The sequence below is a fragment of the Melitaea cinxia genome, chromosome 8 (genome assembly GCF_905220565.1).
Source record: "Melitaea cinxia chromosome 8, ilMelCinx1.1, whole genome shotgun sequence".
NCBI classification, from domain to species: Eukaryota; Metazoa; Arthropoda; class Insecta; order Lepidoptera; family Nymphalidae; genus Melitaea; species Melitaea cinxia.
The window spans coordinates 11,269,456-11,294,863 of record NC_059401.1 but is presented as its reverse complement, the minus strand read 5'-3'; the positions used below and the strand labels follow the sequence as shown (position 1 = coordinate 11,294,863).

Here is a 25,408-nt window from a genome sequence, read left to right as displayed (position 1 = left end):
TACAAATTTGAATTTAGTTAATTTCTTTAAAATTACTTTTCATATATATATATTCGAACTCGATATATATCGTGCGGCTTCCTTGCGTGCGGCACAGCACGTCTTTAAGAAAGTTTCAAAATCGTAGGTCAGCTGCGCCATAGTCGTCCAGTCGTGACGGTGACGTCATGGCGATAGAAAAGAGTGTTGTGCTTTACTACGATTATTTTTGTAATGCTTTATTTATGTTATTGTAAGTATATATAACGAGTGCAAGACAACACAAGAAAAATATTGAAAAAATAAATCTTCCTAGATTATTTAAGTAGTAATTTAATTGCATAAAAACCAACAAAAACAAGTCACTGTGTGGTACTCGATAACGACTCTTGGCAACACTATTTTTTTCGTAAGTATTTTTGTTTATTTTATGCCTTGGCGTACAGGGCACGGGAATGGATTTGAGGCGTGGCGGTCAAAAAGTTAAGACAAATAGTGTCATCACAGGGATCATTTAGGAAGCAAAGTAGGTAATAGTCATAACAACTGCTATTGTTGAAACAATCAACATTAACGTAATATAGGGTCACTCACGATATTGGTGGTTCTTATCGGTAAGAGGCACATAAATAACGCTCATGAGTTTTTTTACAGTCGTGGTTCCGTCGAGTGCTTTATCTACCTGAAAAAGAAATCATGTGAAGAATATTTTAGGTATTTTTTACACCTTGGGTTACATTGTTGGAGTTTTAGTAAGAATCCCTAACTTTTGAAAATATAATATAGACTGTCACTCGCGGATAGTGAAGCTATCACAACAGTGCAAGAATTTTCCAAATCGGTTCAGTAGTTTTGAAGCCTATTCAATGCAAACAAACAATCAAATCTTTAGTCTTTATAATATTAGTATAGATTATATATTAGACAAAAAAAATTAAATGTCTCCATATTTTTCTATTTTGATCCACCCATGAGAAATTACACGAATCTTTCAAGTCATACCAAGCGACTGAGTTACTTACGAATGCTAACAAAATATCGAGCATAAATGGTGAGTTATGAAACTCACTTCACTTCACTTCAACTTATCGCAGTCCACTGCTGGGCATAGGCCTCCACAAGTTTGCCCCAAAAATGGCGTAAACTCATGTGTTTTGCCCATAGTAACGTTGGGCAGGGGGGTTGGTGACCGCGGGGCTAACTTTATCGCACCTAAGACGCTACTGTCCGTCTTCGGCCCGTGTATTTCAAAGCCAGCAGTTTTATCCCGCCATCGGTCGGCTTTTTTTTAAGTTACAAGGTGGTAGTGGAACTGTGTTATCCCTTAGTCGCCTCTTACAACACACACCTTCCCGTAGGGAAGAGAGGGAGTGGCTATATTCTTTACTGCCGTAACCACACAGCACACTGCCGTAACCACACAGCACACTGCCGCTACCACACAGCACGCTGCCGCTACCACACAGCACGCTGCCGCTACCACACAGCACGCTGCCGCTACCACACAGCACGCTGCCGTTACCACACAGCACACTGCCGTTACCACACAGCACACTGCCGTAACCACACAGCACACTGCCGTAACCCCACAGCACACTGCCGTAACCACACAGCACACTGCCGTAACCACACAGCACACTGCCGCTACCACACAGCACGCTGCCGCTACCACACAGCACGCTGCCGCTACCACACAGCACGCTGCCGTTACCACACAGCACGCTGCCGTTACCACACAGCACACTGCCGTAACCACACAGCACACTGCCGTAGTCACACAGCACGGCAACAGTTATTTTAGTTTTTATTTTATTTATGAAAAGGTAAGTGTTTTCCGACCTCAAAATAGGAGGTTTTTAATTTGAATGTATTTTTTGTGTGTTTGCCTCATAACTTTTACAGGTTGTATAGATTTTGACAATTCTTTTTTTTTAATCAAAGGCGTGTCATGTGGTCCCATTTAAATTTGATTGAGATCTGACGTGCACTTTTTGAATTATCCCTAATTATGCCTATTTAATTGACTATTTTTTGTCTACTAACGTAATATTACTTCATACTTGTTGGATGTACCTAATTGAAATCAGTTATCTTCGTTAGCAAGCAAACACAATTATTAAACGTTCGTTTAAATACCGATCAGTGGATCATCCAGAGTGAACCCGGAAATTGGAATTAACTCTTTGTTTTCAATAACTTTTAATTTATAAAACTTACAAGGCAATTAAATATTAATTCTTACATTATCATTTACAGCTTTCTTTAGACTGATTGTGTTGGGCGTTTTAAAGGATGTATGTAATACAATTTGTGGCTGTTATAAATGATGATGATTCATATTGTATTTTGACATTTTAATAATTCATTTATTTTTACCTGAGTAAGATGTTGTTCACCTCCTTCTGGGCCAACGGGAACAATGAGTCGACCTCCAGGTTTCAATTGCTCAACCAACTACCATAGCAGCATTATGGAGCAGAAAAAACATTTTAAATATAAATATTTGATAAGTAAACTACTTACTTTAAAAGGTCATTTCAATTTTATTTTTCAATTACAGTTGATAGGCGATATTAGTTTAAAAAATTACCGACAGCAACTTGCTTATTTTGCATTATTTCTTTTCTATTTACTAGCAGAGGCCTTCAAATAGGAATGTAAAAAAACCATTCTTTAAGATTCATTTAAGAGTTTTCGTTTATAGTAGGTCGGGGAAAAAGTTTCGTCGTATTTTATAAAGAAATTCAAGGTAAGATTTTACAAAATTTATTCACATTAATTATAATGTATATGTACCTATGAGGTCGGCAGACAAGCGTACGGCTCACGAGATAGTAAGCAATTACCGTAGCTTATAAACGCCTAATACACTTGAAGCATCGCAAACGCACCCCAGGAGCTCCGATTACCTTACTCACCAAAAGGAACACAACACTGCTTGAAAACAGCATTATTTAGCTGTGATCTTCTGTAAGGTCGAGGTAATACTACTACCATAATCGGTCAGCTCAGCCTATTGCAGTCCACAGCTGGACATAGGCCTCCCCAAGTTCGCGCCAGACATACCGGTTTTCCGCAATCCTCATCTAGCCTACACCGGCAATCTTACGTAGATCGTCGGTCCAACGGGCCGGAGGACGTCCTACACTGCGTTTTCCAAGAAGCGGTCTCCACTCCAGGACCCGTCTGCTCCAACGGCTATCGGTCCTGTGACACAGATGACCAGCCCACTGCCACTTCAACTTGCTTATTCTGTGGGCTATGGCGGTTACATTCGTTCTCTCGCGGATAGTCTCATTTCTAATCCTATCTTTGAGAGAAACTCCAAGCATAGCCCGTTCCATTGCACGTTGAGCGACTTTAAACTTGTGGACCAGTGCCTTCGTCAGAGTCCACGTCTCGGCTCCGTATGTTAACACAGGCAGGACGCATTGCTCGAAGACTTTTATCTTCAAGTATTGTGGAATCTTCGAAGTGAAGACTCGACCCAACCGAACCGAATCCTCCTATCGGCCTTCTTCTCGAAGTTGTTGCGGCCTAGTTGGATAGTATGGCCTAGGTAAATATAATCCTGAACAACTTCGAGAAGGGTACCATCGACCGATACCGGTCTCGATATGACTTGGTTGTTAAACATAACTTTCATTTTGTCCAAGTTCATACAGAGATCGCCACGCTGGGAGAACTCGTTTAGGCCGGCCAGCATCTGGCCTAACTCATCCAACGTCTCCGCAAATATAACAATATCGTCGACGAAACGAAGGTGAGAGATGAATTCACCGTTGACGTTGATGCCTCGTTCTCCCCAATCTAAGATCTTAAAGACATCCTCCAACGCAGTGGTAAACAGTTTCGGTGAAATTACATCTCCCTGTCTTACGACACGCCGGAGGGCAATAGTTCTTGTTCTCTGGTCATGGACATGAACGGTCATCGTCGCCGCGTCGTACATACATTTCAGTATCTCGATATATCGCCAGTCGACATGACATCTCTGCAGAGAGTCCAGGACAGCCCAGGTCTCGACAGAGTCGAAGGCTTTCTCGTAGTCCACAAATACCATACACAGCGGTTGATTATATTCTTCTGTCTTTTGAATAATCTGCCGAACAGTATAGATGTGGTCTACGGTGCTGTAGCCATTTCGAAACTCAGCCTGCTCTGGTGGTAGGAATTCGTCGAGCCTTCTGGCGAGACAATTCGTAACAACCCTCGAAAACGGCTTATAGACGTGGCTCAGAAGTGAGATCGGTCTGCAATTCTTCAACAGAGACTTATCGCCTCTCTTAAAGAACAGCACCACTACACTCCTGGACCACGACTCCGGCGTGGTACCTCGGTGGATGACGGCGTTAAATAGTCTTGCCAAGGCTTTTAGAGCAGGTCGCCCTGTGGCTTTAAGGAGCTCAATGGTAACTCCGTCATCCCCCGGGGCTCTTCTGTTTTTAAGCTGCCCGAGCGCTGCACTAATCTCATCCTCTTCGAAGTCCGGGATACACTCCGAAAATTAACGCAACAATGGTGCCTGTGGATCTTCGGTTTCCCAAGTCGCAGGCTTACGCATCCTAGTCGGGCTGCTCCATATTTTTTGCAGAAAATTTCCTGCTGTGCCTCAGTAAAAAGAAATTAAGAGTAAAAAGTCCATCAGATTTCATTCAGTGAATTCAAATTTCGATCTAGCTCCTCTTTCTTAAAAATTTCGTCATGTTATTCGTATCTGGGTGACTAGAGCGAAATTCAATTTAGATATTAAAATTTCGCTTAAACGAATTTTGTGCTCTTATTGACATTAGGTCCGTAAACATCACAAACTTTTTTTCGCGGCTTGAGTCGCATTTTTCCTATTCTATAGTAAGACTTTGAAATTTACTGAATTCTTTGTTGGATTCATCCATTTTGTTTTTTACTTTGTTGAACTGTTATTATTTTCCTTTTACGTCACCATTTCATGGTTTCAAACCAGCCAGTTACAAACAATACAACCGAAAGATTATATTGAAACTTTTTACTATTATAGAAAATACCAAAATACTCTTTCCCCAACCTATTATTAAAGTTAAACACAATGATGTACTAACAGCTTGTGGTAACGTAGGGGCAGCTGCACCAACATGAATTGCACTATATGGAGCTTCAGAGGGATATCCCAGACGACCATCACCAACTATAATTAAAAAATATATTTATATAATACATTCAACACCTTCCATAATGTTTCCTATTATCTAAAGAAAATAAAATCCTGGGAACCTTGCAATGTCTATAGCTTGAATTTCGGCCTTCTCGTATTGTTTGGTTCTCAATATAGCTAAACTGAACTATTTCATGTCCATAAATTTCATTACACTTATAGCTTTTAATTTTCATACCTGACTAATTAGATTTTACTGCATAAATAATACACAGTGTTTATTCCACCTTTTAAACTCAGCTTCATAATGAAACAAGTCTCATAGTTCTCTCAGTATGATGAAATCTTATGCAGGTGTTTCAGAAACACCGCTTTGCTTTGCTTCAGCCTGTAATATTCCACTGCTGGGTATAGGCCTCCTTCCCCATTTAGGAGAAGGATCAGAGCTTAATACACCACACTGCTCTAATGAGGGTTGGCAGATATATTCCCTACTATGAGTTACAATCACTATCAGGTGTTTATGATAACAACCGGGACCAATGGCTTAGCGTGATATCCTAGGCATGGTGAGGAGCTCCACAAGGTATGTACGAACCCCAGACCATGGCAAATACTAATTTTTGTCATGTGCGGGGATCAAACCGGCAACAGCCACAAACCAGTGCTGTGACCGTTGCACCAACGCGTCGTACAGAAACACCAGATTATGATAAATATCTATATAGCCTACAATCTATATCAAACCCACAACGGGCAGCACAAAAGCCTGGCCACTGTCTCAACTAATTATACTACAAATCATCATACATCATTTATATTATTATACAGAAGATAAGAGCATAACATAATTAACAAAACTGTATTTTCTCGTCCATAATACAAGGCATGTTAACATTAACTGCACAAATAAAATAACATACCAACAAGTTTAACTCTTTCAGATGTAAGTAATTCAGGATGATCACGTTCAATATTTTTAGTTGCTAATGATACTAATTCAGGAATATGATCAATGCCAATCACTTTTCCTGTTTCTCCAAGCATAAATGCCATGCAAGCAGTGAGATATCCGGATCCTGAACCAACATCCAACGCCTTTTCTCCTGGTAAAAGTTGATTTCGTAATCTTTCCAATGCATGCGCATGCTAGAAATATAAAAATCTCGAATTAATAAAGAGGTCAACCAGCACTTATCAGTTTGATTTCAAATGTACTAAATAGAGATTATTTTAAAAAATTTGATCCTAATAATAACCATAACTTTATATCATATAAAAAGTCATATAGCATAATTTCGCAAGCATAAGAATTTTTAAGAAACCATGTATATTAATAAAAATAATTAGCTCACTAGTAAATGAGAATTTAAGGCATTTAGTATTATTTGTTGCTAATTAAATTTCTTTTAAATTTAAATTAAGCTTTTACCATTTACATACATACATGTACATAATATGTGTGGTAGGTTTGATTCCCACTCAGGATGCATATTTGTATCTGTACAAATATTTCTTTCCGTTTTGAATGTCTGTTTTTGTAGTCCCGGTTGTTATCATAAATACCTGATAGCGATTGCTATTCATAGTAGGGAACATATCTGCCAATCTACAGTGAAGCAGTGTGGTGGATTAAGCTCCAATACTTTTCCTACATGGAGAAAGAGGCCTATACCCAACAGTGGAATGTTACAGGCTGAATGTTATGCAATGCTTTAATCTATATATTTAAAAATCTCTTGTCACAATGTTTGTCCAGGCTAATCTTCGATACTGGACAGATTTTAATGAAATTTTAAACAGATGTGAATTTCATTTAGGCATTTATCTGTTAATGTAATAATAGATCTAAAACAAGTGCCTTAAAATTACAAATACGCAACCATATGTGGTGCACTAATTGTAGCTGAATATCCAATGGACTGTGGAGAGTCGTGGTAAGGAGCGTGCGGGCAGTAATATTTCCGATCTACCGCCACCATGGCATTCGCAACTGTATCAGACTTTATAATTCCATTGACTGCAAATAAAATAATAAAATAAGTTTCTACTACACTGGTCACAAATTACAGATGTTTGATATTTTTTTTTACAAACATCCAATTTGGTATCAAGACTATTTGATGTAACCATATAGAAGTACTTGATAAAGAGTATGTTTTGAATAAATTCTGTTTATTTGCTGTTATTACACTATTACCTCTAAGGTTTCGAATCATATCGGCATTGTTGACGCCGTGACTTCTCCAAGCCATGTTTAATAAAATTAAAATGACAATGTGCAATTTTATTTTATTCCATGGGCACTTTATTGTACTATGTTGATTTTGCAGGCAAAGAAATTTCTGTAAAACTGTTATATTTTTATTTGGCATTGGCAAAATGACCAGAGTCACTTAAACCTCTTTCCTTTTTGCTCAGAGTTTTTGCTGTTTAGCATTACTAACCATAGATTATACACTTATATACTGGTATTACTAACTATAAGTTCCTTGTGCACTGCACTTTACTCTATGGTATGCATTTTTAGAGTAAAGTAGAAAGTAGTAAAGTATAATGAAAGTAAGTTTTTAATAACATTAAAATAAAAATTTAATCAATTTTTTGAATAAGATAACCATGTCGCGTAAAACTAAGTCCTTGAATCAATATTTTCTTAGAATTTTGTTATACAACGAAATACGTTTATTTATTTATTTATACGTTACATTATAAAATCTTAATATTTTGTTATTTCATACACATATATTAATTATCAATCCTTCAAAATTAAGTTATATTTTTAAAAAGTTTTTAATGATTCAACAAAATGTTAAACTATAAAATCTTCAATTTATTTTTCACTGACCTTAAAAAAAGGATGTTTATTTTATTTATTTATTTATTCTTAATGTACACCAAAATACAGACACATATAAAGAAAGATACAATGCAAGACGTACAAAGGCGATCTTATCGCTAAATAGCGATTTCTTCCAGATAACCTTCGGGTACTGGACACGATACAGTAGCAGCGGTTAGAAGTGTGCACAAATTAAGGAGGAAAAATCAATAATAAATAGATAAAAACTACGATATGATAGACTTACATAATTATTAAAGAAAAAAAATTGTACAAATAAGTAAATATTTTAGTATACAGTATATTATACATACATACATATACACACACATATACATACATACATACACACGCATACATACACATATAAAAATATATACATATATACACACACACACATAAATATATACATATATGTACACATAAAGAAAACTACAAATCGCGACAGTTATGACTTAATGAGCGACATAAATTATAATGCTTTTTAAGGCGTTGCTTGAAGCAAGCTTGCGTTGGAGCTTGTTTTATTGAAATCGGAAGAGAGTTCCATAGACGGATAGCATTTTTTTTTTTTTTTTTTTATTCCTAATCCTCCGATATAGGGGTCGGAGCCGGTTTTTTCTTGTTTCTCTTTCATACCAGTTCTCGCGTTTATTCTTCTCGCACTTTCATTCCTCATACCTTATCTTTCTAGCATTCATCACCTTTCTCACACAGGGTGGGTTCCCTCTACTTTTAAGGCCTACTTACAATTAGTAACCGCTTTTTATTTCCATGTACACAGGGTAAATAATTTAACACATTTATTTATAATAATTTTTCTTTTTACAAAATGGTTCTATCTTTTTTATTTTAAATGCTTTACAATTTGCTATGATGATAGTCATCATCACCATTACAAAGTATGCTAATTTCTTGTTTTATCTTATATATTACATCGGGTCTATCCAATTTGTTCCACATTAACGTTTCGAATATTCTATACTTTCTTAGTATCTTACATAAAACATTAGAACTTACTACTTTATCTATTTTATAATTTTTTATGCAAGGTTTTTTAATTTATTCAGCCTACATTAAACAATTTTTATTTTCTTACGTAATCCTAACATACCTAATTTATTAATTTATACAACAATTGTCTTACTTTATTCAGCCTACTACTTAACAATTTCATTGACATCAATTTACTAGTTTATACAAATTTTTTAATTTGTTCATCCTACTTCATAACTGATTTTTAAAAACTTTAAGAATTTACTAACTTAGCAAATTAGTTATTTTATAATACCAGTCTTACTATAAATATAGAATTATTAAAAACAATACAATATTTTTCCATATTCGATCTACTTTTTAACAATTCAGTATACTGTTTATCCTAATTATTCTACTTAATGCTATGCTAACGAAATATATACTTATTATATAAACTTAGCATATTTGCCTATCTTCCTGTTAAGGAGCAAGTCATTTTCCAACATCTATAGTTTTAGGATAAAATGGAAAAGATATTCCCGATTTAACCCTATGTTGTTATCCTTGTGCCCAACGCGGAAGTACCGCACATGCAACAGTGGCCGCGCATTTCCCACTTGCTCTGCGAGAATCTTGTTCTGCATCAAACATACAAGTTTCCTCCAAGGCCAAGACTCCCGCAGATCGTCCCGCGCGCGTCTCGCCAAGGGAATGAGGACTTTCATTTTGCATGCCTCTGTACCGGCCGTCGCACCCTTAGCAGTACGCGACCGATGATCGCGCCAACTCGTCCCATTTCCTCCTAATTGGGCAGGAACTGTCGAACGCATTATGCTCTACGTTTTCGAGCTTCGCCCTCCTACAGTTCCTGCACGAGGGAGGGACGGAGGACGCGACATCGACACACTCCACCTTCAAGTGCGGGCCGCCACAGTGGCTACAAGCGTCCACCGATTCAGCGCAGTACCTCTTACTATGGCCGTACCCTAGACACCGCGCACACTGGACCAGCGGCGACTGGTCCTCAGCCCTCACCCTCTGAAGGTCTATGTGAGCATACCCTTTTTGGGTAATTCTGCTCCAGAGAGTGGGCGAGGTTTCCAAGACCACATGGGTCGTATGCGGGTTCCTCGTCTTCTTTCGGAAGCGGACCCTAGCCCTGCTGGACGGATAGCATTAACAGTGAATGAATTGGAGTAGAAGGAGGTAGAATGGGGAGGAATTTTCAGAAGCAAATTGGATTCAGATCTAAGGGAGCGTTCATGGGAATTGCAAAGAAACGTAAACCGTTATTTAAGGTAATGAGGGGCATTAGGATTAAAAAGAATAGTAGAATAGGGTAAGCACGTAGGTATTCCTGCGAAGGCGAATTGGGAGCCACTTGAGTTTACTGCAAAAATCGGAGACGTGGTCATATTTGCGAAGACCAAATATGAACCTTATACAGAGATTCTGAAAGCGCTCAAGCTTATTTAGTTGTTCCTCTTTGAGATCCAGAAAACACGTATCTGCATAATCAAGGATTGGTAAAAGTAGTGATTATGCCAGCGCAATTTTGGTAGGCAAGGGAAGAAAGTACTGGAGTCGATGGAGCGAACCGAGGGCTGCAAACAATTTCCGGCTTAGCTCAATTAATTGAGGTGACCAAGAGAGATGACGATCGAAAGTTATCCCTAGATTTTTCACTTTATCGCTAACATTCAAAACAACTTTGTTGAAGAGTACAGGAGGTACAAGCAACCAATCAATGCCATTGACTAGTTTAGGACTACCCACGATAATCACTTGAGACTTAGAAAGATTAACTTTTAACCCGTACGAGTTACTCCATTTAAAAATAAGGTCCAAGTCATTATTTAGTTGGTAAATACTCGTGGGTAGATCAGCCAGCTTAGAGTGAGTGTATATTTGAAGATCGTCTGCATACATGTGATAGAGAGAAGATAAGTTGGTAGTTACTGAATTTATAAATAAAGAAAAAAGAAGAGAAGACAATACGCCACCTTGCGGTACGCCAGCAAATACGTTAGCCCAGTCAGAGAAAGTATCTTGAACTTGCAAACGCTGCCGACGTCCATACAAGTAACTTTGAAACCAGTCAATTACTGGTGGAGATATCCAGCCAGAACCGTAAGTTTTTGATCCTCCATTGCGTGTCTGATGTCGTCAGAGATTTTGACAAGTGCTGTTACCGTGCTTATGACCCATCCGGAAGCCAGATTGAAATGTATTTAGAAGATTGTTGAAGGAAAGGAATGATGTTAGCTGTTGGTGAACAAGACGCTCTAGAACCTTGGACAAGAAAGGCAGGATAGATATTGGGCGGAAATCGGAGAAGTCAGATGGATTGGATTTCTTAAGTAAAGGAATAATATGGGCGTCTTTAGAACAGGAGGGAAAAGTACTAGATGCGAAGGAATAGCTAAAGATATGGGTTAAGGCAGGAAAAATGAAGTCAATGATAGGAACGATCGTTTTTCGGCTAATGGATTCACAGTCCACGGCATTGGAGCTGACAGCAAGTATATGCTTTTTAACACCACACTCAGATAATTGACTTAAGCTGAAAGATGAAAACTCAAAAGGAGTACGGAAGGCTGAAAGATTGATAATAGTGTTATGTGTTAGGGTTCGAAGGATTTGGAGAGAAAGACCTGCTGACTCTTTTCAAGACTTTATTCACTAGCACTAGGTCCAACACAAAGCACTAGGTTCAAACACTAAGCACTAACAATGTCCTAAGTCGTAGCCAACGTCGTAGGTTTCGCTGGTACCACTCTTGATCACTGGTTTTCACTTTGAAGTCGCCTCGAAGATCGCTCAAACTGAACTGTACTCGCTCGCCTACCTGCGGCTATTTATATCGGCCGACACGAGACCCAGACCATTCTGGAAAGTTCGCGCATATACCCGGTTTTCGAGACTTTACTTCTATATAGTTCCACAATAGTTCCTCTAACGCCATCTAGTATTGAGTAGAGAGTTTCATGCGGACTCTGTCTTTGCGTGGTTTCAATGGTTGCCGCTAGATGGCGCTAGTTTCTTTGTGTGTCCTTAACAATAGTATTAGATTTACTGGTACTATCGATAGTACACGAGTTAGTAAAGTAACTGTTAAGGCCATTAATATCAACAGAATTTGTAGGAATGGATTTGGAATTTGTAGGAATGGATGGTTCTCAATTCTACTTTTTTTATGTGTCCTCAACTTTTTCCTAGGTGCACCAATTTTGATAATTCTTTTTTATTCGGAAGTTATAGTGCTTGTGTAACGTATACTTTTATTCTTTGTTCATTCTCTTAACAATTATTTCGTTTCGTCGAATTATTATTCTTCATTGCTAGGCGTTTCGCTGTTGGCGTGTTTCGTGTGACGTAGGGCTGCGTAAGCAGTCGTTGGTGGGGTTCGCGGTTTGGATTAGGCTTAGCACTATATGAGCGCTGGTGCTGTGCTCCTTCCTTTTCCTTGATCTTCAGCCTCGGTCAAGTTCAGGGTGCGATTTTGTTGGGTTCCTTGGCGTGGTGGACACGTGCGGGGCCGTTGTTGCCGGTGATACCACGTGGCAGGATTTTGTGAGTTGGCTGCTATGACCCCGACATCTACGATAAAGAACTGCTCAACCTCTTTGAATCAGCATCGGGATTCTTCTCTCTGGCCAAGCAAAATTTTTTTTTACCCCGGCTGACATCGTGATGGAGATGGCGTCGTGGAGTTTGGACAACTGAACTCGAGTGACTGGCGGGTTCTGCCGGGGAGTTTCTGCGGAGCCACGTGTCACGGAAACCCGCTATGATAAGTGACCATAGTTAACCTCCACCCACGTGTCAAAAATAATTCGAACCCGCAGTGTAGTTTAAATTAATATTAGATTAATCAAAAATGTATTCCGGTCCATGGTGTAGATTTAAAATAATTTCGGGTTGTATTAAACTCGTTCGTTTAATCCATAAAAGGAAGATAAAGTTGTTTGTTCATTCAAATTTGTATTAAGCTTATAATTTTGTTTGCTTGTATTACATTACTTTCTACATTAGTCTAATTTAATTTTGTTCTCCAATCCAATCTGATCTATAACCTTTTTTTTAAATATATATTTTCCTCTCTGTGATTTAGTTTGTCGCGTTAAGAAAGAATTAATATTCTCTTATTCAATGCTCTTTTAATTTAATCACATTTACATATATTTATTACATGTTTTTTTTTAACGCGCGACACTTGTAATGTCAGAAAAGGTTACTTAGGATTACTGGTTGGCTACAGAAAAATCGCTTAACATTAAATATTAAAAAGACAACTTTTTTTCAATTTACTACTGCTACAATTAGTACCCCTAACGTGGAACTTAGGGTCCATACATGCCATCTTTCTATGACCGATTCTTGTGCGTGCTTGTCTATCTTGAGATCCTCTACGATCAAATATTTGGGTATTCTAATAGATGATAAGCTTGGCTGGCCACAGCATATTTAATTATTAACAAAGCGTACTCGCAAGCTCATCAGGATTTTCAAGAAACTCAGAGATGTAGTTGACCTCGATATTTTGCGTAGCGTTTATTATGCTTTAGTACAATCTATTTTAAGCTATTGCGTGGTTTTTTTTGGGGGGGGGGGGGGTGCCTCAAAATCACATATGATATTAGTTGAGAGAGCTCAAAGTTCCCTGCTTAAAACTATGACATACAATCCTTACAGATTTCCTACTGTGGAATTGTTTTATTTATTTTATTTTATTTATTAGGTTAGCCAACAGTTGTTTACACTGATTCACAGACATTTAACATTTAAATATAATTAGTACATAGCACAAGTGCAACAACCACTTACAGGCTAACACCACATGCAAAAATCACCGTTGCACTTAGTGAAAGATAGATTATGGTTGCATTAGATAACACAATAACCCAGCAATAATCACATAATATCAGATAAAGTTTGGGAATTACATAAAAACACATCATAATGTCATCATTACTTACAATATAAAAATTTCACAATTGATAGAAAAATTGATTCATAGTACATTAGAGACACAAGTATTCACGTTTCACAATTTACAGAAGCATAATAAATAATTTAAAAGGAAGAAAAAAGAAAGAAATAAGTCACATACTAAATTCACACTTAATGAAAATAATCTTAACTTGGTGGGTAGAATGTAAGCACAGCAGTGATCGACAGTGTATATAATATGTTGCGGACAAAACATGCATTAAAAATGTGTGGATGTGGCATGGCCACAGAAATCCAAATAATAAGACTGACTTATTATTTAGACTTCTGCGGGCATGACACTTCAGAATAGCACAGTGATACGTAAATATAACCTATTTCCCCTGTTCTGCTTTTAGTTCTTAATATGTAATTCATTTATTTCTTTACTCATCTCAAATTCATTAATATATATTAAATAACGTATAATTAAGAATGAAATGACTTTGGTTTAAAACAAATAAAATAATAAAACAAAATAAAAATAATAATTAAAAATGAAATCAAATAAAAAAAATTAAATTAAATCAAATTTAAAATTCATCATTGCATGCATGTTTAATACAACTATACCTAGTAGTAAGTTAAAAAATGGAAAAAAAATATTAAAAATTATAAATCTATAAATTGGATCCTAAATACTGCAATACAACTCTATAGAACATTCCGTACGAGTCAAAGTTGATATCAACCATATCACTGCAAGAGTTTAAAATTTTACAAAGCCGGTACACTGGCGAATTTGAACCCAATACCGTTTTTCGCAGAGGAGGGCAGAGAGGAGTTATGGTACTGCGAGGGATCCTCGATGGAGCGTAAAATCGGAAAAGACTTAGCAAACATCCACTATCTATCATTCCTCTTATTAATTTATAAAGAAAAAGCAAATCAATCAAATCCCTACGCAGTGCCAAAGAGTCAATATTAAAATATTTCAGTCGAGATTCGTATGATCGCAACTGACTCTAGTCTTCTGCACGGTATAAGCAAGATGCCAGAGAAAACGTTTTTGTACACGTTCAAGTTTTAAGCAGTGCGTTGCATAATGTGGTCTCCAAACCACACTGCCATATTCCAAAATACTTCTAACTAAACTATTGTAAACAAAAATTTTGGTTGAAGTATGACGGAAACCCCTTACATTTCTAATAACAAACCCCAGAGCTTTGACTGCTCTACTCACCATACCATCAATATGTGGAATGAACGTAACTTTTTTATCAAAAACAACGCCCAAGTCGCGAACCGATTCTACCTCTTTTAACAATTCGTCCATGTGATAATTTGAATTAATAGTATGTAATTTACGCGAAAACTTCACATGTATGCATTTTTTTGTACTTAAGTGCATTTCGTTACTCTAACACCACTCCATAAATCGTTCTAAAACAGATTGAAGTAATTTAGCGTCATGTTCACACTTGATGACCCGTGCAAATTTTAAGTCATCGGCATACATAAAAACACGCGAATACAAAAAGCTACTAACTACGTCATTTATAAACAAATTGAATAAAACGGGACCTAAGTGCGAGCCCTGAAGAACTCCTGAGGAAATTGAACATTCTTTAGATTGGGATCCATTTATAACGACAGAAAAAGAGCGGCCAGATAAATAAGAAGTGAACCAAGAGAGTAATGCGCCTTCGATACCGTAAACCGACATTTTATATATCAATAATGAGTGTGGAACCCTATCAAAGGCTTTAGTGAATTGTATAAGAAATGCTCAGTATTAACTGTTAGGCAACCACGGGCGTAGCCAGGGGGTGGTTTTGGGGGTTCCACCCCCCCCCCCCGGAAAGATACGATATTAAGATGCATAAAATTAAAATAAAGACAGGCGTGCGGCATATCTCATTCTATTACTATTCCTACACTAAAAAAAATATGTGGTTTGGATTTCCTATCATCCCACCCGCCGAGCGTTTCGCCACCGTCGATTATCCGATCTCGTTCGGTAAGCTTCGTATGTTTTCGTGCCGTTTCCTATTCCACAAATTTTGCATTTGAATTACCAACGATGAACGATTACCGAGCGAGACTATAGTAAAGCAGATTGCATTTTATTGTGAACGTAAAGTTATTTTGAAACAAGTGACAAGAAGAGTTTTAAAAGTTATTTTGTAATTTTTGTGATTTGACCTACGTAAGTGTTTTTAGAATCTCCACTACATAATACGTTTAAAGGACTTTATAACTAAATTTGTAAAGTACTAACCTAATCTTATCTCTTAGTATAGTATTTTTATTATTATTTTAGGTTACAAGAAAATGGAGAAAAACAAAAGAAAAGGCGATAAGCTTAAAGGTATGGAGCATTGGAAAAAGTGGTGCGGTCTAGTGGCTACCCGTAAAGAAGTGTTTATGGAACCATCAACAAGTCTGCAAGCTGACTATAAAATTGTGATGACAAGCGAGCCTTCGACTTCATCTGCAGTGTCCAATGTCGAGACCGAGTCGGTGGTGTCGCCGGCGCCCTGTTTCATGTCTACCACTACCGAACCTACACTTAGCCAGGAACCGACTAGCAGCAGCACCAGCTCACCGCTATCTTTACGTTCTGCTAAATTGGATGTTGGTTTCTATGCGACTAAAGACAATATCGAGGACGAATATCTAAGGCCCAAATTTTAAAAGAGCCTTGGACTCCACCTAAAGATTACAAGTTTCCCCGTTTCTACAAAACGAAATTTGCGCTTTCAAATGAAATGGATGGAAAGATTCCCCTGGTTGGCATATTCTGAATATGTAAGTGGAGCATACTGTAGAATTTGTGTCGTAATGAGACGTTCGCTTGATGAAAGTAAAAGTCCATCAGCGGGTCGGACAAAAAATGGAGCGTATTTGCACGGTGCCTAAGCATATATTCATCAAGACTGTCCTTTTGCTCTTTATGGACATTGTAGTGCACACTCTCTCAACCTCGCTATTGCTGACTCGTGTTCACAAGCAGATGTAAGAAACTGCGTTGGGATCATACAGTCTGTTGGTTCCTACTTTAGACATTCAGCTCAACGCACTGCCGTTCTGAAAGAAAAAATTAGGAATTTCTTACCGGCTGATCATCAAAAAAGTTTGCTTGCAATGTGCGAAACACGGTGGGTTCATAAGCATGAGGCCGTTATAGGATTTAAAGAAATTTATCCAGCAATTGTGCATGCTCTCGAAGAACTCCAATCTAGCCACAATAAAGAAACATCGCAACAAGCTGTCCAAATACTTAACACACTTCGATCTTCGAATTTTGTTATGTGCCTAGTGATTCTGCAAAAAGTCATGAGCTATACATTGTCGCTGTCAAAGCAACTGTAGGCCATTAACACAGACATCATAACAGCATTCAGCCACGTGGATAATGTTATTAATGCTTTGCAACTTTTTTTTCATTACTCATAGTAGGGAATATATCCGCCAACCCGCATTGGAGCAGCGTGGCGGATTAAGCTCTGATCCTTCTCCTACATGGGGAAAGAGGCCTATGCCCAGTAGTGGGATATTCCAGGCTGAAGCGTCAACTTTTGAGGCATAAAGTTGACGAAGAGTACATCCATCTCTATGAAGAAGCAAAGGTGTTGCTCGAAGAAAATGGTGGTATACTACTTATGCCACGTATTGTCGGAAGGCAGTTGAATCGATCAAATATTCCTACGTCGGATATATCCACGTATTATAAAAGAAATTTATTCATCCCATTTCTCGACCATACAATTCAGCATTTGATTGAGAGGTTTACAAAACACCGTAAAGTTAATATCGGCACTATCTGGTGTGTTACCATCAAATTTTGCGACCGGTTGTGAAATTGAAGAGGCATTTCGTATGTATTCGGCAGTGCTGCCTGAAAAAAGTATATCTGCCGTAAAAGCAGAACTTGAAGTGTGGAAAGCAGCTATGACTCTCACCTCCTCTATTCCAAAATCAGCTCTGGAATGTTTAGATAATAACTGCGACCAAAAACTATATCCAAATATTTACACATTGTTGCAAATATTGTCTACCATTCCTGTTTCCACTGCTACCCCAAAAAGGACTTTTTCAAGCCTAAGAAGACTAAAAAACTACTTGCGGAACACAACGAGTGAAAACAGACTGAACGGCTTGGCTCTCATGAACATTCACTATGGGATAGAAATTGATGCGAATGAAGTAGTGGATATATTTAAAAATAAAAACAGAAGATTAATTTTGTAATGCGTAGGTATATAACAGAACGTAATTTTTTATATTTAGTCTATACTGTTCCACTGCTCAAAAAAGAACCCAAATTACAATTTTCTTACGAATATAAGGTTTATTTTATGTACTTTTGGTCATTTCATTTTCTTGACTTTTTCTTTCTTTCTTTTTTCTTGAATTTAACTCGCTGCCGGCAACACTGCAAGAAACTTAGAAACCAATCAGCAACCTCAGGAGATGTGTTAAGAAAACGTAAAATATCACATAGTATATCAAAGTCCACAGTATTAAAGGCGTTACTAAAATCGAGTAACGTTAATACCGTGACCTGTTGCTTTTCCATATTTGATCGTATATCATCAGTTATTTTTACAAGCGCAGTAGTCGTACTGTGACCTGGGCGAAAACCGGATTGCATGGGATTCAACAGACGATGTTTCTAAAGGAAACTGCTGAGCTGTTGATACACAAGCCGTTCGAGTGCTTTGGACAAAAAAGGGAGGATGGAAATAGGACGATATTCGGATAAGGACGACGGATTAGTTTTTTTGGGGAGAGGTACAATTTCAGCATCTTTCCACATTGATGGGAAAGTGCAGGTAGAGATGGAAGTATTAAAAATGGATGTAAGTATCGGTGTTAGTATATCAAGGAGATGAATGATCATTTTACGACTAATGCTATCAGAACCAACGCAATTTGAAGTTATTGCTAATATATTAAATAAATAAAATAAATAATAATCTTCTTAACATCACATTCAGAAAGCTGATTAAGAAAGAAAATGGGAGTATCAGGAATTGACAAAGCTGAAAGTTGATTTCTTGAATGGGCTTTAGTTGCACTATCCACGGCAACAGACGAAGAGAAGTGGAGGTTTAACTTATCAAGATTAAGATTTTGAGAACTATTATCCAGACGCGCTTTGCCAACTCCAAGAGATTTAAGAAAATTCCACACATTGCTAGCATCTTCTTCTTCGATGACAGATTTGTGGATATGGCCACGATGTGCATCTCTACACACCCCATTACAGTTATTCTGAACCTTTACGTATAACTTCCTATTAGCCTCACTGTTATTCAGTCTGTACCGCGACTTAGCACGAACGTTTTTTTTTCCTGCAATTTTTTAATTTCGGGTGTAATCCATGGGGCAGGCAGATGTTTTATTCTTACTGGTCGAATAGGTGCGTGAATATCGTAAAGTTGTGTTAGCAGAGAGCTGAAAACAGCTACCTGGCTGTCAATTGTACCTGCATCGTAAACCGCAGTCCAATCAATTTCAGCTGCATCCCTCCGCAGTTGTTCCACATCTATTCCACCAAAACTACGCTGCAGAAGAATTCTTGAGGTAAGCTTAGGAGGTTTGATTTTGTCGATAATGATTTTAATAGTAATGGCAGTTCACAGGACATAGGTTAGGCACCCTATATTACATTATTTGGTTGTTATGGACATAGGCCTACTCGGGTTCGCGCCAGATATCCCGGTTTTCCACAATCCTCTTCCCGCCTACACCAGCAATGTTATGTTTATTTACATGTTAGCCGTAATAATGCTTTTTTAATTTACTAATTACTACTACTTTGATAATGTTCCTATTTTTAACCGACTTCCAAAAAAGGAGGAGGTTCTCAATTCGACTGTATTTTTTTTTATGTATCATCATTACAGCCTATACAGTCCACTGCTGGACATAGGCCTCCACAAGTTTACGCCAAAAATAACGTGAACTCGTGTGTTTTGCCCATAGTCACCACGCTGGGCAGGCGGGTTGGTGACCGCAGGACTGGCTTTGTCGCACCGAAGACGCTGCTGCCCGTCTTCGGCCTGTGTATTTCAAAGCCAGCAGTTGGATGGTTATCCCGCCATCGGTCGGCTTCTTAAGTTCCAGGGTGGTTGTGGACACCCACGGGAAGAGAGGGGGTGGCTAAATTCTTTAGTGCCGTAGCCACACAGCACTTTTTTTTATGTATGTTACATCAGAACTTTTGACTGGGTGGAGCGATTTCGACAAATTTTCTTTTAATCGAAAGGTGATGTATCCCAATTGGTCCCATTTAAATTTATTTGAGATCTAACAACTACTTTTCGAGCTATATCTAATAATGCGTTTTTACTTGACGCTTTTTTTCGTCGACCTACGTTGTATTATACCGCATAACTTTCTACTAGATGTACCGATTTTGACAATTATTTTTTTGTTGGAAAGGAGATATCCCTAGTTTGGTACCGTGATAAAGAAACCAAAATCTGATGATGGGATCCCAGCGAAATCGAGGGAAACTCTCGAGAATCCGCAATAACTTTTTACTGGGTGTACCGATTTTAATAATTTTTAATTTAATCGAAAGCTAATGTTTGTCATGTGGACACATATAAATTTCATTGAGACCTGATAACTACTTTTTGGGTAATCTTTGATAACGCGCAGTTACTTGAGTATTTTTTCGTCGATCTACGTTGTATTACTCGTCGATGTAATTGAAGTCGGTTTTTTTTCGTTTGCGAGCAAACACAATTATGTTACTTTTTTAACAGACTTCCAATAAAGGAGGAGGTTCTCAATTCGACTGTATTTTTTTTATGTATGTTAGATCAGAACTTTTGACTGGGTGGAGCGATTTCGACAAATTTTCTTTTAATCGAAAGGTGGTGTGTGCCAATTGGTCCCATTTAAATTTATTTGAGATCTAACAACTACTTTTCGAGCTATATCTCATAATGCGTTTTTACTTGACGCTTTTTTCGTCGACCTACGTTGTATTATACCGCATAACTTTCTACTGGATGTACCGATTTTGATAATTCTTTTTTTGTTGGAAAGGAGATATCCCTAGTTTGGTATCATGATAAGGAAACCAGGATCTGATGATGGGATCCCAGAGAAATTGATGGTAATTCTTGAAAATCCGCAATAACTTTTTACTGGGTGTACCGATTTTGATAATTCTTTTTTTGTTGGAAAGAAGATATCCTTAGTTTAGTACCATGATAAGAAAACCAGGATCTGATAATGGGATCCCAGAGAAATCGAGGGAACTTCTTGAAAATCCGCAATAACTTTTTACTGGGTGTACCGATTTTAATAATTTTTAATTTAATCGAAAGCTGATGTTTGTCATGTGGTCACAGATAAATTTCATTGAGATTTGATAACTACTTTTTGAGTAATCTTTGATAACGCGCAGTTACTTGACTATTTTTTCGTCGATCTACATTGTATTACTTGTCGATGTAATTGAAGTAAGTTTTTTTTTTAGCAAACACAATTATTATGATAAAAACACAATCATTCACATTATTTGCAATTAGTATAGCCAAATTTTTCAAAAATATTTGGTAAATAATTGGTTTGGCTGCAGAAATTTAGTTTACCCAACAGAAATCTTATGACAACAATAAGTGTTAAGTCATTTTGATCTACAATTTCCAAATAGGTTAAAATTGTGGGGTATAAATAAAAAAAATAGGAGCTCCTTAAAGTAATATTTATTTATAAATATGAACAACATACAAAAAAAACTAATATATAGATTTACTACTGTTTTTTAAAACTTTTTAATATAGGGTAAATATTGTCAAATGCTTCATATATTTCTTGACGCACTTTTGCACCGGTTAACACTACTTTACCAGAGACGAATATAAGCAAGACAATCCTAGGTTTAACCATTCGATATATAAGTCCAGGGAAAAGTTCAGGTTCATAGGAACTAAACTGTCCATGAGTAAGTACTAGACCTTCAAGACGAATAGGAAATTTAACATCACAACTGCCAACCATATTTTGTATTTTGAAGTCCAAAAACTTTGCCTGAAATAGAAAAAAAAAGAGTAAATAGTTTGAATATTTCCATTTTTTAAATCCTATTTTCTTTCCATTTATAGAATTTATTTATAAAAAAAAGAAAGAAAGACATTTATTCGGGACATCACACAAATCGCAGACAATTTTTACACAAAAAAAAAACATTCAAATAGAAATAATAATAATTAATAAGTAAATACCTATAGAAAAAAATACAAGAACAGTAATATAGACTACAAAAGAAAAATCAATATCATCAAAAATATGGGCAAAAAACATTAAATCTAAAAATTTCCAAAAAGTTATGACAAAAATACGAATAAAGTTGCAATAATGTACATCATGATGTAGAATTTTATATAAAAAGCATAGTTCGAGAAGTGTCCTGAAGACCTGAACCAAGCAAATCCTTGATTGTATGGCTGTTTGTGTGAGATGCCACTAGCAGAAAAAGCGAGATACCTCGTAAAAGTGCGTTATATACTTTCGACACGTTGAGAGTGCACAATATAGGTGAGGCTCCAAACCACACTACCATATTCGAGAAGGCTGTGAACTAAGGCATTGTTCAAAACTATTTTTGTAGCCCAACAGAAACTATTAGTATTACCTCTAATAAACCCCAGCAAACGAGGTTTTATAACTTTTATAACCACTTTGTCAATGTGGGATGTAAAAGTTAATTACTTATCAGTAATGACTCCCAAATCTCAAACTTCCGCCACTTTATACACAGAATAAATATTACATAGCTTTGTTTAATACTAATGGAATGATCATGTAGTAAAGTTCACTTAATAAGGAAATTAATGTGGATAGAAAAGCATGCATGAAATCCTACATACTATAATCAAAATTACTTACAGTGAAACCAAGCTTTTGAATAATTCTTGCATATTTTCTTGCAGCTAGTCGGGAATCTTCTTCACTTTTGGCACCTGTGCAAACCATTTTACCAGACGAAAAAATAAGTGCTGTAGTTCTTGGCTCTCTTATTCTCATAATGACAGCTGCAAATCGCTTTGGATTATATTCAGCATTTCGAGCATGCAGAGCTATTTTTTTTAAATCCAATTTACAGTTGAGGTTTACTGTAGACACAATATTCCTGAAATAAAGGAAATAAATAAGTACTAAGTTTACCAAAACTTATATTGTGGAAAAGAAGAAAAGAATTTGTATGACTACTTTTGTTAATTAAAAATTGTATTACACCATAATAAATACATTATTAATAGAGTTCTTTTGTTTTGAAAATGATCAAGAAAATTATATTTGACTATTCTCAGGAGTGTCACCATTGCCTTGGTGAGTAGTACATTTTGAAAATTTCCTTGCTACACAATAAGAGTTGTAAAGTATTTAGAGTACTTTTGCAACTGTGACAGTACAGGTAGTAGTAGAAAATTATAAGCAAACCAGGTGCTTTCTTGTACAAACAATTGTAACTGCTTTCACAAAAAAAAATCAGTGTTAAAAGTCAATTATCAAAAATATCTTTTCTTATATCCCTAAGTTTTAAGATTAAAATAATTATTGTTGCCTATACTGTATTTTTAAAAATAATAATCTATTGTCTCTGTATAGAGCAACAAGCATACAAAACTGATCTACAATATGGCAATGGTTTGCTATATGGATTATGTGATGATACTCTTGTTATTAGTACAAGGGTTTCTTTAAAATTAGATACACATATTCTAAAGATCAGTACAACATGTATGATAAGACTTACTGTAATTGAGGCAAGATTCCAGGATCAGCAGAGTGTGGGGTCATAGGAGTCATGGGTGCCGGGCTAGCTTGACTTAACATTGGTGGACCTGCTATACTACCTCCTGTTATCATTGGTGACATTAAATTTTGCTAAAAATCAAATATAATAAGTATGTAAATTTAAAGTGGCACTTTATTTCCTATAAATACTCAATAAAATTTATTGATTGAATCAAATTAAGGTCAACAAAAACTTCAATCTCATGTTCATTAAGCTCTCCATAATTTTTTGAAATAATTGAATATATAATATAAATATAAAATTGGTATATTTTATGTTTCATAAGTTTATGAATATAGTTATCTATAATTATACCGGTGTTTGTGGCTGCATCATCTGTTGGGGTGTTGAATAGCTTGCTGTAGGAGCATAGGTATGCATAGTTCTTTGTGGAGTACCCATAATTGAGGTGCCAAAACCAACAAGAGGTGATGACCCTAAAGAAACCAAGGAATGTTGTTGTTGTTGCTGTTGTTGTTGTTGATGATGTGGTTGTTGTTGCTGTTGCTGCTGCTGCTGCTGCTGTTGCTGTTGTTGTTGTTGTTGTTGTTGATGCTGCTGTTGCATTGCATTAGGTAGAATTTGTTGATCCTCTTCAGGTTGATGCAATGGGGTACCTATACCCGGTATGTTGTACGGACTCGGTAACATTTGATCCATGTTTTCTAAAGTTTGTTATGTATAAACAAGGCTTCAATGTGTAGGTCTGTTATTTACAGAGTTATAATACATTAATATTTAAAAGTTGCTGTTCTCGTTGCGGCTCCCAGGATTTGATGTTATTTTAATTGTCTTTTTGCACAGTGATTTCTTTTACAAAAGTCTTTGTTTATGTCTTTTTGTATTGTTTCACATATAATTGTATAAAATAAACAATTTTCGTACTAAGGCCTGATTTGAGAAATTGCCGTCACTTCGACAAAAACGTCATAGGGAAGGGCACCAAATATCAATATATATAAAAATCGGCGATATTTTTAATTTCAAAATATCGATAATCGATATTTATTTTTTAATATCGAAGTCGATATTTTTTTTAAACTATATTATATTTTAAATGAATTATGTATTCTACTTTTATTTCAACATATGGTCCGTTTTATCTGTAAATGAATATAAAACAGAGCGCGCGAAAGTTTGCGAGTTTTGGTATTAGTGCTGTCTATATCCCTCTGTAGTTTGTGAACGCAACCAAAAAATATGTCTATGGGTAGTTTTTTTAGACTTAATTTAAGTGTGATCAAATACTACAGTGTGAATCTAATGCTAATCTATGGTGTAACGTGTGCGTACATGTTCATTAAGCTGGACTGATTTTGACGGGTCTTTCACTAGCAGATAGCTGGTGTAATAAGGTGTAACTTAAGCTAATTTTATTTTTCATTTTTTTTTATAACTGCGAACTGAGCAATAACTTTTTTGTTAAATACCACGCGGACGAAGTCGCGGGCACAGCAGCTAGTTCGTTCGCTTCAGCCTGTAATATACCACTGTTGGGCATAGGCCTCTTTCCCCACGTAGGAGAAGGATCAGAGCTTAATCCACCACGCTGCTCCAATGCGGGTTGGCGGATATATTCCCTACTATGAGTAACGATCGCTATCAGGTGTACATGATAACAACCGGGACCGACGGCTTAACGTGCCCTCCGAGGAAGCAGCTAGTAATAATATGTAATTCATATATACAATAATATATATATATTCTTATATATATA

The 25,408-nt window shown here is 36.8% G+C and overlaps 2 protein-coding genes and 1 long non-coding RNA gene across 3 annotated transcripts; 1 reads left to right on the top strand and 2 right to left on the bottom strand.

The window, feature by feature from the left end:
• Nucleotides 1–292: 292 nt before the first annotated feature.
• Nucleotides 293–7,552, bottom strand: LOC123655676 (protein-L-isoaspartate(D-aspartate) O-methyltransferase). Its single transcript, XM_045591433.1, has 6 exons — nt 7,311–7,552; nt 6,994–7,130; nt 6,034–6,259; nt 5,058–5,143; nt 2,356–2,433; nt 293–661 (listed from the first exon to the last, which is right to left on the bottom strand). The coding sequence occupies exons 1-6, from the start codon at nt 7,483–7,485 to the stop codon at nt 566–568; spliced, it is 798 nt and encodes a 265-aa protein (XP_045447389.1). The 5' UTR covers nt 7,486–7,552; the 3' UTR covers nt 293–565.
• An 80-nt stretch (nt 7,553–7,632) lies between these two features.
• On the top strand, nt 7,633–23,134 carry LOC123655677. The gene is made up of 2 exons (XR_006743446.1): nt 7,633–7,672; nt 22,823–23,134. It is a non-coding gene; the product is annotated as an uncharacterized LOC123655677 (long non-coding RNA).
• On the bottom strand, nt 21,637–24,374 carry LOC123655675 (TATA-box-binding protein). Its single transcript, XM_045591431.1, has 4 exons — nt 24,007–24,374; nt 23,650–23,780; nt 22,779–23,022; nt 21,637–21,920 (listed from the first exon to the last, which is right to left on the bottom strand). Exons 1-4 carry the CDS (start codon nt 24,349–24,351, stop codon nt 21,645–21,647), a joined length of 996 nt encoding a protein of 331 aa, XP_045447387.1. The 5' UTR covers nt 24,352–24,374; the 3' UTR covers nt 21,637–21,644.
• Nucleotides 24,375–25,408: the final 1,034 nt, after the last annotated feature.